General features: G+C 41.6%; 1 protein-coding gene across 1 annotated transcript in view; it reads right to left on the bottom strand.

The window, feature by feature from the left end:
* The window catches only part of mtrex (Mtr4 exosome RNA helicase), a 123,701-nt gene extending 109,736 nt beyond the window's left edge, over nt 1–13,965 (bottom strand). Inside the window, exon 1 of the mRNA XM_072252521.1 lies at nt 13,828–13,965. Coding sequence (XP_072108622.1) covers nt 13,828–13,922 — 95 coding nt within the window. The 5' untranslated portion in view covers nt 13,923–13,965. The remainder of the gene's footprint in view (nt 1–13,827) is intronic.
* Nucleotides 13,966–15,464: the final 1,499 nt, after the last annotated feature.

Raw genomic sequence — 15,464 nt, 5'->3', positions numbered from 1 at the left:
TATGTAGCTGCAACATTACCTCTCGGCTCCTAAATTCAATTCCACGATTGATGAAGGCCAATACACCATGCGCCTTAACCACACAGTCAACCTGTTCAGTTGCTTTAAGCGTCCTATAGACTCGGACCCCAAGATCCCTCTGATCCTCCACACTGCCAAGGGTCTTACCATTAATACTATATTCTGCCATCATATTTGACCTACCAAAATGAACCACCTCACACTTATCTGGGTTGAACTCCATCTGCCACTTCTCAGCCCAGTTTTGCATCCTATCAATGTCCGGCTGTAACCTCTGACAGCCCTCCATACTATCCACAACACCTTCAACCTTTGTATCATCAGCAAACTTACTCACCCATCCCTCCACTTCCTCATCCAGGTCATTTATAAAAATCACAAAGAGCAAGGGTCCCAGAACAGATCCCTGAAGCACACCACTGGTCACCGACCTCCATGCAGAATATGACCCGTCTACAACCACTCTTTGCCCTCTGTGGGCAAGCCAGTTCTGGATCCACAAAGCAATGTCCCCTTGGATCCCATGCCTCCTTACTTTCTCAATAAGCCTTGCATGGGGTACCTTTTCAAATGTCTTGCTGAAATCCATATACACTACATCTACTGCTCTTCCTTCATCAATGTGTTTAGTCACATCCTCAAAAAATTCAATCAGCCTCGTAAGGCACGACCTGCCCTTGACAAAGCCATGCTGACTATTCCTAATCATATTATACCTCTCCAAATGTTCATAAATCCTGCCTCTCAGGATCTCCTCTATCAACTTACCAACCACTGAGGTAAGACTCACTGGTCTATAATTTCCTGGGCTATCTCTACTCCCTTTCTTGAATAAAGGAACAACATCCACAACCCTCCAATCCTCCAGAATCTCTCCCGTCCTCATTGATGATGCAAAGATCATCGCCAGAGGCTCAGCAATCTCCTCCCTCGCCTGCCACAGTAGCCTGGGGTACACCCCATCCAGTCCCGGCAACTTATCCAATTTGATGCTTTCCAAAAGCTCCAGCACATCCTCTTTCTTAATATCTACATGCTCAAGCTTTTCAGTCTGTTGCAAGTCATCACTACAATCACCAAGATCCTTTTCCATAGTGAATACTGAAGTATTCATTAAATACCTTTGCTATTTCCTCCGGTTCCATACAAACTTTCCCACTGTCACACTTGATAGGTCCTATTCTTTCTACTCCGAAGAGTTATTAAGGCTAGATCATTAGGAAAATTTAAAGAGAAAGTAGATAACTTTGGAAAGGTCAAGGAATTAAGGACAATAGGAAAATGGCATACAAGAGACGCGGTTTGGGGCTGACTGGTCACAATTACTTTCAATGAGGGGGGTGTCAGGCTTGAGGGGGCAAGTGACCTACTCCTGCTCCTTGTTTTTTTCTCCTGATGTTTATGTTTTGAACATTTCTGCCACTTGCAAATTTAGAAATTGTACCTTGCAACCCCAAGTCCAGTTTATGAAATGAAAAGTCAAAGCTTCAAAGATAGAAATTCTGAAATATAAACAAAAAATGGTGGAAAATCTCACTATTATATTGCAGCAAAGGAAAAAGAAGAAGAATTAATATTTCAAGTGCTTCTCTTTCCACAGATGATCTTTCTAGCATTTTTGAAATTTATTCTAGATCTAAAATGGCCCTGATATAGATCTCTGGGGAGTATCACTAATCACCTTCCTTCCAACCACCAATCAATACAACTCTCTGTTGACTGTCACTCAGTCAACTTCATATTCACATCAATGTCGAAGTCCTTCAATTTTGCTATTAAACTTGTTATGCAACACTTTAGCAAAGTACACATGTACATTAACTGTATTAACCGTAACAATATTTCATTCTGTCACAACTTTCTCTTAAATAAATGCTGCCTTGACTTATTTAATCAAGTTTCCACCAGGTGACTATTGATTTTGTCCCAGATCAATGTCTCCAAAAGCTTTCCTTCCACCAAGGTTAAATTGACTGGCTTATCCTTATTCCCCCATTTCAATAAGGACTAGCAACTCTTCAGTCCTCTGCCACCAACTCCATATCCAAAGAGCTTTGGAAAATTATGGTCAGTGCACCTGCAATACTCTCAGAATCCAATTAGGCCTGCTTATTTACCTATTCTGAGTTCAGCTCCGTGCTGTCAATTTTTAATGTGCCCAGTATCTCAACTGTCTCCTTGTTCGCTATTTGGAAGCACCCTCCTCCCTAGTGAAGACAAAAGATGTAAACTACATTTTTTGGATGGCATAGATAGAGTAGATCAACAGTACCTTTTTAACAGGATTGAAATGTCCAATACCAGAGGGCATGCATTTACAGTCAGAAAGGGTAATTTCGAAGATGCGAGGGGCAAGTTTTTTTTTACACACACACTGAAAGGGGTGGGTGCCTGGAATGCACTCCTTACTGTGATGGTACAGGCAGAAACATTAGGTACTTTAAAGAGACGTTTAGGAAGGCGTGAGGAAAATGCGAGGAAAATGGAAGGATATGGACATTGTGGACCAAAGCACATGCTGCTGTTCTGTACTGTTCTATATTCTATTCTTTCAATCCCTCTACACCCTTCTTCTTCAAATACTATGTATATGTCCATCCTGCACCACTGGATTTCCATCTGATTCGTCTGTACTCAAACTGGGTCTCAATGGTATTTACAATCATTACATTGCCATAGACTATTGTCAAACAACTTTCTTTACTTTATCATCCTCTATTATTTTGTCATCCAAGGAAATCTGGACTTTGCACTTCCTTTGCACCACATGGGAATGTGCATCAATTGTATCTGAACCATCTACAGTACTTTGTAAAAGTATTCAGAACCCAGCGCTTTGAGTATTACAGCCAGGGATTTTGTTCAATTTAATTGAAAATTTTTATTTGTGAATCACATGCTCCTTTTTTCACAGCTGAGCCCAAAAAATAGGGAAAACCGTAAAGCATGAAAAACTAAAAATTTAAAACTTGAAATGTCAGCAGTTCAAAATTATTCAGCCCCTTTGCTCAATCCTTAGTTGAACCACCTCTCACAGCTATTACATCCAGTAGTCTTTTTGGATGAGTCTCTATTAGCTTTGCACAATGCGATGGAGACAGATTTACCCATTGCAAAATTGCTCATGCTATGCCAGGTTAGTTGAGGAGCGGTAGTGTACAGCAATCTTGAGCTCCTACCAGAGATGTTTGGATCAGGTCAAGGTCAGATCTCTGACTGAGCTACTCAAGGATATCAATTTTCTTCATTTGAAGCCACTCCATGGTTGCTCTCTGGCAGTGTTCTTTGGGTCATTGTCCTGCTGAAAGACGAACTTCCTCCCCAGTTTAAGCTTTCTGGTGGTGGAGATTGGCAGGTTTTTATTCAGAATTTCTCTGTATTTAGCAGCATTTATCTTCCCATAAAGCCTGGCCAGATTTCCAGTCCCTGCTGCTGAAAAGCATCTCCATAGCATGATGCTACCCAAACTATATTTTATAGTAGGGATGGTGTTACCTGGCTGATGTGCAGTATTAGATTTACTTTTTTTTTAAATTTTATTTTTATTTGGATAAGGAATTCACAAATATCATGTACTTTTTTCACACATATAACCTTTTCCATTTTTTTTATATGTATAAAACTATAATTATTTATACATTAAGTACACATTGAGATGATATAAAAGGAAATTAGACACTTAAATAAATAATTATGTACTGTGGTAACTCTAATTTATTAGGCTAAGTAATGGTATTAGTTGTTAAGAAAAATAGTAATAATAGTTTCCATATAACTCTTCTGGACCATTTCCACTGGACCAAAATGTTGTATATAAGCCTATGTAACAACCATTATAGGTGTTTATATCCTAATTTGTTCATGCTTGCTCCTGCCCGCAGACATAATTATCCAATCCCTATGTACTTGTTTACTTAATTTTTTCATTTTTTATCCCTTTCCCAAATCTTTCCCTTTACTTGTGTTAATTCTCTATTTTCCAAAAGAAAACAAAAAAAATAGACATTTAGACTAGGGGTGCTTACGTTAGCAATATTACTGTGTTGATGAGAAGAGCAGTATAAATCATTAGGAGAGTCATCTAAAGTCTGCTCGCATTGGGGTTATATATTCAATCCATTTATTCCAGATTTGATAAAATTTTTCTTTTTGAATTCCCAGGGAGTAAGTCAACTTTTCCATTTTAAATATTTCCAAGATAATTTCGTGCCAATCTTCTAATGTAGCAGTATTAGATTTACACCACACATACCGTTTAATGCTGAGGCCAAAAAGTTCACTTTAGTTTCATCTGACCACAAGATCTTCTTCCAAATCTTTACAGTATCTTCTAAGCAACACTTCTTTTTTTAAGCCAGGGCTTCTTCCTTACCATTCTTCCATAAATACCCCTTTTGTGCAAGGCCTTAAGAGATTGCGGAGACATGAATTTCATCTCCAGTTGCGGTCACGGACCTCTGCAGCTCACTCAATGACGGTTGGTGTCACTGACTTGTCTTTTGTCCTCATTTAGGTTTGGTCTATTGAAAACCTACCATACTGTTGGACTGTAAAGGGCGGGGGGGGGGGGGTCGATATTTGTTCTTATGAATTCATTGAATTTCTACATCCACAAATTGGGTGAATTGGTAAGGTAGTATACAGTATTGCACACAAGGAAAGTTCGCCTCATAATTTTTGTTCTTAATTTTCAGTGAATTGTTGACACATTTTGGAATTTTTTTTTATTTGATTTGACACGATGCAGAATGCGTTGTAGATTAGCTCAAAAAATCCTACTTTAATATATTTAAAATTTAGAAAGTGAGACAATAAAATGTAAAATTATTTGGGGGGGAATACTTTTTCAAGACACTGTATTCCTCAAATTAGCCTACAGTTCTGCTACTTTTGCCCCTTGTCAACATTTTACCTGGGCCAAACCTACTTTTATTCCAATGAAATTTGCTTTACCTCAATTAATTATTTTTTTACTTTGGAATGCTCCTCGTAACCTAAATCTGGTAATGTTTTGATCCCTTTCTTCCAAATGATCTCCATCTAAAACTTGCTACACTTTACCCATCTCATTACCCAAAATCACATCTTGAATGCCTCCTTCCTTGTCAGACCAGAAACACACTGCCCTAAAAGTTATGCTTTTACAAATGCTTCAACCTGCTTGTCTTTAACATTATTGATACCTGAGTTTACATTAGGAATAATTAAAGTCACCTATTATAAGAACCCTGTTTCATTATATCCCCCTCTCATTGGTGATACAAATAAATTATCCAGCAGTGTAACATTCCTACTAGCGTTTCTTAGCTTAATCATATTTTATCTTCAAACTGTCTATGCCACCCACTTTTACCTCAGGATGCTCATGTGAGAATGCTGTTCTTGGACTACAGTTCAGCATTCAACACCATAATTCCATCTAGGCTGAACAAGAAGCTGAGAGACCTCGGCCTTCACCCTGCCTTGTGCAGTTGGATCCTGGACTTCCTGTCAGATCGCTGGCAGGTGGTAAGAGTGGGCTCCCTCACCTCCAACCCTCTGACTCTCAACACAGGAGCCCCTCAGGTCTGCGTACTAAGTCCCCTCTTTACTCCCTATGTACCCATGACTGTGTCGCCACCCACAGCTCCAATCTGCTAATTAAATTTGCCGAAACAATATTGGCCTAATCTCAAACAATAACGAGGTGGCCTCCAGGGAAGAAGTTATCTCTCTGACACAGTGGTGTCAAGAAAACAACCTCTCCCTCAATGTCGCAAAAACAAAGGAGTTGGTTATGGACTACAGGAGGAATGGAGACAGGCTAACCCCTATTGACATCAATGGATCTGGGGTTGAAAGGATAAACAGCTTTAAGTTCCTTGGCATCCATATCACTGAGGACCTCACGTGCTCTGTACCACCAGCTGTGTGGTGAAAAAGGCACAACAGAGTCTCTTTCACTTCCAGACGGTTGAGGAAGTTTGGTATGGGCCCTGTGACAAGAATACACATCAATAAAGATGTTAGCTGACTTGGGCTGGCACCAGTGGGATCAGCAGTTGGTCTGCCACCTGTCTTCAGGAGAGAGAGAGATAAGGAAAACAATGGTGCAGCATTTGGAGATGTGTAATGAAGGGGAAGGAAAGCTGTCAAGATCGGCTCCCCCTTTGAACCCTGAACTGTTTGAAGTGATGGACAGGCGATACCCCAGCAGGGGGATAAAAAGGGACAGGTTCGCTAAGGCAGGACACACACGACACCCGAGGTAACGAGACCCTGGAAGCGGTGCGCCTCTCACAAGTCGGTGGGAAGCTTTTGGACGGCTGGTCGCGGGATCAAGCCATAGACGCTCAGGGTGGAAAGGCACGATCGGTGGGAACCTGGTGTGTGTCCACCCTTGCCTGGGCGCCGGGTTCACCCCAGGGAAACGATCGTATCTGGAAACGGAGGGGTCACGGTTGGTGACCTCAGATGACATCACAAAGGGCTCGCCTGAAAGCTGACTGCGAAGGTCTGTGTGGAAGCTGTTTTGAATATTCATTCGTTTTTGCTCTCTCTCTCCTTCCCCCCCACTGTCCATCGCCACGGCAGCGATTACTGTGAACTGAACTGAACTAAATTGAACTGAACTTTGCGTCACTTCGAAACTGGTCATTTACCCCTAGACAACGCTAGAGCTTGATTGATCCTGTTATCTTAATTCTGTGTACATGTATGTTTATCATTGCTGAACTGTTGCATTCATTATCCTTTTGATTAGAGTACTGTGTTGCTTGTTTCTTTAATAAAACTTTCTTAGTTCTAGTAATCCAGACTCCAACTGAGTGATCCATTTCTGCTGGTTTGGCAACCCAGTTACGGGGTACGTAACAGCCCCTAAATCATAAGAACTATCTACAGAGGCATAATTGAAAGCATCCTGATTGGCTGCATCACTGCATGGTATGGGAACTATACCTCTCTTAATCGCAGGACTCTGCAGAGCGTGGAGCGGGCAACCCAGCACATCTGTAGTTGTGAACTTCCCATGATTCAGGACATTTACAAAGACAGGTGTGAAAAAAGGGCCCAAAGGATCTTTGGGAACCAAGTCACCCCAACCACAATCTATTCCAGCTGCTACCATCAGGGAAGCGGTACTGCAGCATAAAAGCCAGGACCAACAGGCTCCAGGATAGCTTCTTCCACCAGGCCATCAGACTGATTAACTAATGCTGATTTGAGTATATTTCTATGTTACATTGACTGTTCTATTTATTATTGTACATTTAGACAGAAACATAATGTAGAGAATTTTACTCCTCATGTTTATCAACTCAGTCAATTCAATTCAGAACTGTAATATTCTCATTAATCAACATTGTTAGCTTACTCCTTTCTTACCTGCTTTTCGTGAGCACTTTGACAACAGGAAAAATCAAAGCTCCATCAGCTCCTTTTTGAAGCACGTTTGTGTTATTGTCACATCATATTCCCAGATGACTATCTGTGCTTGTTGCTCACTGACCTTATTTACTAAATGTTACACATCTACAAACATACAGAGTAAATCAAATATCAGTTTTATCATTTCCTTTTTAACTGATCTCTGTAAAATTCTTTTGCTGTCAAAATCTAGTGTGAACTTCTACAAGGTTTTGTTGTGCCTTTTTGCCTTTAATTTTTATCATTTCTCTATAGCTCCAAGTTCACACCACCATTCTCTCTTGGTTAGACTCTAAATCATTTTGGTAATAGATTCATTTTCATAACTTCTACCATAAGACCACCATAACATAATTTTACACTGCATTTCCATCCATAAACATTCCAATTTCTCTATAGTCTAACGAGACATCTGACTCCTGTACAAACCTATAATCCTATTTTTGCATGAATATACTAATAATTCCATGTTAATGAAAACCTGCCTTCAGATCACTGAAGTAAAACTGCTTTTTAAGAGGTCTGGTTACACCTGGCCAGCTGCAGAGATGACTAGAGCATGCAGTAATCAAGTTTGGTATCCATAACAACAAACAAGAGAAAACCTGCAGACGCTGGATATCCATGCCACGCTCGCAAAATGCTGGAGGAACTCAGCAGGTCAGGCAGCATCACTGAAGTAAAACATTTTGGTGTCCATAATGCCATGAAGGTGGAAAATAGATTTTCTTAATAACTTTTACTTTTTCGCCTCCAATTTGTCGGCTGACAGTGTTTTCCATAGTGGTCTATTGATAGTAATATACGCCACAACACTGTATCAATCCAACCCTGCTTTCAGCTTGAAAATCAGATGGCAATTAAGGAATTATAATTAATGACTGTAAAAGTGAGTAAACCAACACCACCTTCCTTTCATGTGGAGGTTGACAAAGCATAGGATGAAGTATGAACACAAAAGATTCTGCAGATACTGGAAATCCAGAAAAACACACACAAACTGCTGGAAGAACTCAGCAGGTAAAGCAGCATCTATGGAAATGAATAAACAGTCAACGTTTCAGGCCATGACCCTTCATCAGGGCTCAGGAGTGGATGAAATATGATTTTGATTGTAAGATAATCGTGAATGAAGACTAAATATGACATGATCTCTTAACAGAATATAGAACATTCTTCTATAAGTCAGTGTCAAAGCACAAAACTGGGTCTTTCAGCCCATCACATCCTTGCCAATCTTTTTGCCCAGCGAACTAACCGGTTTAGTCACATAACGACCTGGGCTATTTAAGTATCTGTGCAAGTGCATCTAGTAGTAGCTATATCAATTCCACCATCTCCTTTGGCAGCATGTTCCAGATAACTGTAAACCACACTTACCTTTAAAACTGCTATATCTTATTACCCTGAGCCCTCTTGTCTTTGATAACCCTACCATGAGGAAAAAGATTTGAGCATAATCTTCTCACAGATCACCCCTCCGCCTCCTTCACTCCAGGGAAAACACACATCTGTAAATCTGTACAATGGCCTAACTCATGTTTTGTAAAGTTGCAATATAATGTCACTGCTCTTATATTCTCTTGGCGAGAATGCCACATGCCTTCTTCACCACCCTGTCCAGCTGTGCCACTACTTTCTATTGATTTGGACCCCAAGCTTTATACATCGACATTCCTTCAGGCCGTACCATTTACTGGATATGTGCTACCCCTACATCACTTCCCAAAGCAAAGCCGAGGAGACAGATGTCAGGCAGAGCCGTGGTAGTAGGGGACTCCACAGTGAGAGGTACTGAAAGGGGATTCTGCGGCAACAGGTGGGATTTAAGGATGGTGTGTTGCCTCCCTGGTGCCAGGATCTAGGACGTCACGGACCGATTGCAGGGCATCCTCAAGGGTGAAGGTGAACAGCTGGAAGTGGTGGTGCACGTCAGCACAAACTGACGTCGAGAAGAGGAGGAAAGAAATTCTGCAGCGTGACTTCAGAGAACTCGAAAAAAGGCAGAAAAGCAGGACCTCCAGGGTGGTTATCTCTGGTTTGCTTCCAGTTCCTCGTGCTGGTGAGGGCAGGAACAGAGAGATAGGGGATCTGAATGTGTGGCTGAGGAGCTGATGCAGGAAGCAGAGATTTAGATTCTTAGACCACTGGGATCTGTTTTGGGGTAAGGGTGAATTGTACAAAGGGGACGGGTTGCACCTTAACAGACGGGGGGGGGGGGGGGGCAGCATTCTGGCAGGCAGGTTTGCCACTGTTACACGGGTGTGTTTAAACTAAGTAGTGGGGGGGAGGGGATGAACTGGAAATATAAGAATGGAGTTAAAGGGGAAGAGAGAATAAGGAAAGTTAAGAAAGACAACAGAATTAACGGGGCAGAAAGCTCAGGAAGGAATCGGAGGATATGGCCAACTGCAATAGGAATCCATGTGAAAGGTGAGGGGAGTAATGGATTAAAAGTATTATATATGAATGCATGAAGTATAAGAAATAAAGTAGATGAGCTTGAGGCTCAGTTGGAAATTGGCAAGTATGATGTTGTGGGAATAACAGAGACATGGCTTCAAGTGGACAGGGCCTGGGAAATGAACATTCAAGGGTATACGTCCTATCGAAAGGACAGACTGATGGGCAGAGGGGGTGGGGTGGCTCTGTTGGTGAGGAATGATATTCAGTCCCTTGCAAGGGGCAATATACAATCAGGAGATGTAGAGTCAGTATGGATAGAACTGAGAAATTGTAAGGGCAAAAAGACCCTAATAGGAGTATAAGTATAAAGTATCTACAGGCTACCAAACAGTAGCCTGGATATAAGGTGCAAGTTGAATCAAGAGTTAAAATTGGCAATTGGTAATGCTACAGTTGTTATGGGGGATTTTAACATGCCGGTAGACTGGGAAAATCAGGTTGGTACTAGATCCCAAGAAAGGAAGTTTGTGGAGTGCTTCCAAGATGGATTCTTAGAGCAGCTTGTACTGGAACCTACCAGGGGGAAGGCAATTCTAGATTCACTGTTGTGTAATGAGCCGGATTTGATAAGGGATCTCGAGGTAAAGGAGCCAGTAGGAGGTAGTGACCATAATATGATAAGTTTTAATCTACAATTTGAGAGGGAGAAGGGAAAATCGGAAGTGTCAGTATTACAGTTGAACAAAGGGGACCAGGGACCCATGAGGGAGAAGCTGGCCAAAGTTGACTGGAAAGATACCCTAGCAAGGATGACAGTGGAACAACAATGGCAAGTATTTCTGGGAATAATACAGAAGGTGCATGATCAGTTCATTCCAAAGAGGAAGAAAGATTCTAAGGGGAGTAAGGGGCAACCGTGGCTGACAAGGGAAGTCAAGGACAGTATAAAAATAGAACAGAAGTATAACATAGCAAAGATGAGTGGGAAGCTGGAGGATTGGGAAACTTTTAAAGAGCAACAGAGGATAACTAAAAAGGCAATACGGAGAGAAAAGATGAGATACGAAGGCAAGCTAGCCAAGAATGTAAAGGAGGATAGTAAAAGCTTCTTTAGGTATGTGAAGAGGAAAAAATTAGTTAAGACCAAAGTTGGGCCCTTGAAGACAGAAACGGGTGAATTTATTATGGGGAACAAGGAAATGGCAGACGAGTTGAACAGGTACTTTGGATCTGCCTTCACTAGGGAAGACACAAATAATCTCCCAGATGTGATAGTGGCCGGAGGACCTAGGGTAACAGAGGAACTGAAGGAGATTCACATTAGGCAGAAAATGGTGTTGGATAGACTGATGGGACTGAAGGCTGATAAATCCCCAGGGCCTGATGGTCTGCACCCCAGGGTACTTAAGGAGGTGGCTCTAGAAATCGTGGATGCATTGGTAATTATTTTCCAATGTTCTATAGATTCAGGATCAGTTCCTGAGGACTAGAGGGTACCTAAGAAAGGAGGAGAGAGAAAACAGGGACTAGTTAGCCTGACATCAGTGGTGGGGAAGATGCTGGAGTCAATTATAAAGGATGAAATAGTGGCACATTTGGATAGCAGTAACAGAATCGTTGCAAGTCAGCATGGATTTACGAAGGGGAAATCATGCTTGACTAATCTTCTGGAATTTTTTGAGGATGTAACTATGAAAATGGAGAAGGGAGAGCCAGTGGATGTAGTGTACCTGGACTTTCAGAAAGCCTTTGATAAGGTCCCACATAGGAGATTAGCGGGCAAAATTAGAGCACATGGTATTTGGGATAGGGTACTGACATGGACAGAAAATTGGTTGGCAGACAGGAAACAAAGAGTAGGGATTAATGGGTCCCTTTCAGAATGGCAGGTGGTGACTATTGAGGTACCGCAAGGCTCGGTGCTGGGACCGCAGCTATTTACAATCTACATTAATGATTTAGATGAAGGGATTAAAAGTAACATTAGCAAATTTGCAGATGACACAAAGCTGGGTAGCAGTGTGAAATGTGCGGAGGATGTTGAGATAATGCAGGATGACTTGGACAGGTTGGGGGTGTGGGCAGATGCAGTTTAATGTGGATGAATGTGAGGTTATCCACTTTGATGGCAAGAATGGGAAGGTAGATTACTATTTGAATGGTGTCAAGTTAGGAAAAGGGGAAGTACAACGAGATCTAGGTGTCCTTGTTCATCAGTCACCGAAAGTAAGCATGCAGGTACAGCAGGCAGTGAAGAAAGCTAATGGCATGCTGGCCTTCATAACAAGGGGAACTGAGTATAGGAGCAAAGAGGTCCTTCTGCAGTTGTACAGGGCCCTGGTGAGACCACGCCTAGAGTATTGTGTACAGTTTTGGTCTCCAAATTTGAGGAAGGACATTCTTGTTATTGAGGGAGTGCAGCGGAGGTTCACGAGGTTAATTCTTGGGATGGCGGGACTGTCATATGTTGAAAGATTGGAGCGACTGGGCTTGTATACACTGGAATTTAGAAGGATGAGAGGGGATCTGATTGAAACATGTAAGATTATTAAGGGATTGGACACGCTCGAGGCAGGAAACATAATCCCGCTGATGGGTGAGTCCAGAACCAGAGGCCACAATTTGAGAATAAGGGGTAGGCCATTTAGAACGGAGTTGAGGAAAAACTTTTTCACCCAGAGAGTTGTGGATTTGTGGAATGCTCTGCCCCAGAAGGCAGTAGAGGTCAGTTCCCTGGATGCTTTCAAGAAAGAGTTAGATAGAGCTCTTAAAGATAGCGGATTCAAGGGATATGGGGAGAAGGCAGGAACGGGGTACTGATTGTGGATGATCAGCCATGATCACAGTGAATGGTGATGCTGGCTTGAAGGGGCGAAAGGCCTACTCCTGCACCTATTGTCTTGTTTATTGTGAAATTACATCACATCACACCTGCAAGGTATAAATTACATCCGCCAATTCTTAGCCAAGCTTTTTAACTGATCTGTATCCTGCTGTAAGCTGAGACAACCTTTCTCGCTATACACAAGACTGCCAATATATGGATGATTATCAGACTTACAAATTATTCTTCCTACATTCAGTACCAAGCTGCTAACATATAACACAAACATTAAAGGTCACAACAGCAGTCTTCATGATATACCACTAGTCACAGACATCCGATCAAAAAAAATCTTCAACTATTACTCTCTACTTCCTATCACCAAGACAATGTTGGATCCAAATAACCAGCTCACCCTGGACTCCATGTGGATTAACTCTCAAGAAGCCAATCACACAGGGCGTTGTCAAATGCAAGCTGCAGTTAACAGCGAAACACTGACTGCTGTGCCTTCAATTGCCTTAGTTACCTCCTCAAATTTGCAATTCGTAAGACAAGATTTACCCCCACCCCACACACACAACCACATTAAGTTTCCCGAATCAGTCCTTGCCTTTTCAAAAACACACGTTGTTGTCTTTACTCTTCTGCAATAATGTCCTTCCCACGGATGCAAGGGTCATCAGTTTCCAGAAATCTGGCGTATATTCACTGCCTTTCTTAAACAAGCTCTCCTCCAGTAATCTGGTACCGTGTCTGCAGCTAAGAGCTATGTAAAAATCTTCATCAGGGCTTTCCTTGTTAATATATTAACATAATTATGTAAGAATCCCCTCAATCTAACCTGCCATAGATAACTCATGGTCTCTATATGCAACCCTGGTTTCCTTCTTAGTTACTGTCTCACACCCTTATTATTCAACGCCCTCGCTTGTTATACATGCAATTGAAAAGAAAACATGTGAGCATATAGGACGCATGCACTATAAAAGACCGATTGCAATGCAGCATCTAGCATGTTTATTCCTCCACATTCCACCAGAAACCTTAATCACATGGTGACCCTGCTGCCGTCATCCGACTACTAATCACGACCCAGGTTTACAACTAACTTCACACGCGCTGCAACACCTGTAGCAACATCAATACCAGCAGCGAGTCTTACTTACCTGGGGTTCCCTCCACCACCATCCCCTCCTTTGTTTTTTTTCGACGAATCTTCCTCGAACACGCTGAACAGATCATCCCCAAATGCATCCGCCATCTCTCCCGGTAGACCCACAAGTCCCACAATCCTTTGAGGCCAGAATGGTGGCTGAGAAGAAACAAAATAAACTGCGCATTCTGACTTCCGGCTGAAAATTCAGTGACCGAACTATTCCTCGAAGCAAGTTGTACAGATGCTGAAATCTTTCAATGAAATAAAGAGCCGTACATGTTAAGGCGCAGAAGACCATTCGGTCTATTGAATCCATTATGATCCCCATCTAACCAAAGATTTACGAACAAAATAAGATCTGCAGATGTTGGAAATCCAATCTGTAAACCAGAGATTTATGCTGGTTTGGCATAACCTTCCTGCTTTTATACCCATTACTGAAGCCTCATGTTATACTTGCAAATTGCCCTTTCTTAAATTTTGCCACCTGAAATAATCTATTAAATTCTACCTGCTAGTTTACTTCATATATAGAAATACATAATTTTTGAAAAGCACTGACCAGTGAAGAACAACAATGCCTATGATCTTCATATCTGAAGCCTCAACTTCAACACACAACATGCTGGGGGAACTCAGCAGGTCAGATAGCATCTATAGAGAGGAGTAAAGAGTTGCTGTTTTTAGCTGAGACCCTTCATAAGAACTGAAAAGGAAGGGGTTAAAAGTCTGAATAGGAATTTGGAGGAATGGGGAGGAGTACCAGCTGGCAGGTGACATGTAAGATCAGAGGAGGAGGAAGGTGGGTGGGATGCAGTTGGGAAATTATAGTTGGAAGAAGGGATCTAGTAGGAGAGGACAGTGAATTATGGAATGAAAAAAAGCAGGAGGGGAAGTAGAGGAAGGCAATGGACTGGTGAGAAGAGATGAGAGGGTTACCCAAACGTGGATTGGAAAACAATAGAACAGAGAAAGGGATTCAGGGGAGTAATTACACAAGTCAGAGAAATTCATGTTCATGCCATCAGGTTGGAGGCTACCAAGACAGAATATGAGTTTGGCATCATCTTGACAGTAGGGGAGAGCATGGACAGATATGTCAACATGGGAATGGAAAGACAGATTGAAATGAGAAGATTCCTTCAGGCCTCTGCCTCTTTTTTGTTAAGCTATCTCTAATGTGATATTTGTCAAATGTACACTCATTGCATTCCCTCCTGCCATCTCTAATACTTAATCAAAAAGTTTATTACATTCATCAACACAATGTCTTTTACATTCTGACCTTTCTTGATTCACCCAAACTTCTCAAAATGTTTTTTCCCAATTTAAAGTACCTTATTCCCCATTCTTGTATTCCTTTCTAAGCATATGTCATCTCTAAGCTGTTTATTATTTACATGCTGCTAAAGACTTTTGTGATTTCCTTTTAAAGGAAAAAAATAAAAGAATGTGTGTCTGATATTTAATTAATTACAAACAAGAGAAAATCTGGTAATCTCCCTTTTTTTCTTTCCATGGCTTTCTGTCTCTTTCACCAATCAACTTCCCAGCTCTTTACTTCATCCTTCCCCCTCCAGGTTTCACCTATCACCTTGTGTTTCGCTTTTCCCTCCCTCTTCCTTTTAAATCTACTCCCTAGCTTTT

The sequence above is a fragment of the Mobula birostris genome, chromosome 3 (assembly GCF_030028105.1).
Source record: "Mobula birostris isolate sMobBir1 chromosome 3, sMobBir1.hap1, whole genome shotgun sequence".
NCBI lineage: Eukaryota > Metazoa > Chordata > Chondrichthyes > Myliobatiformes > Myliobatidae > Mobula > Mobula birostris.
The sequence above is the reverse complement of the archived record's forward strand: the minus strand, read 5'-3'. Positions and strand labels throughout refer to the sequence as shown.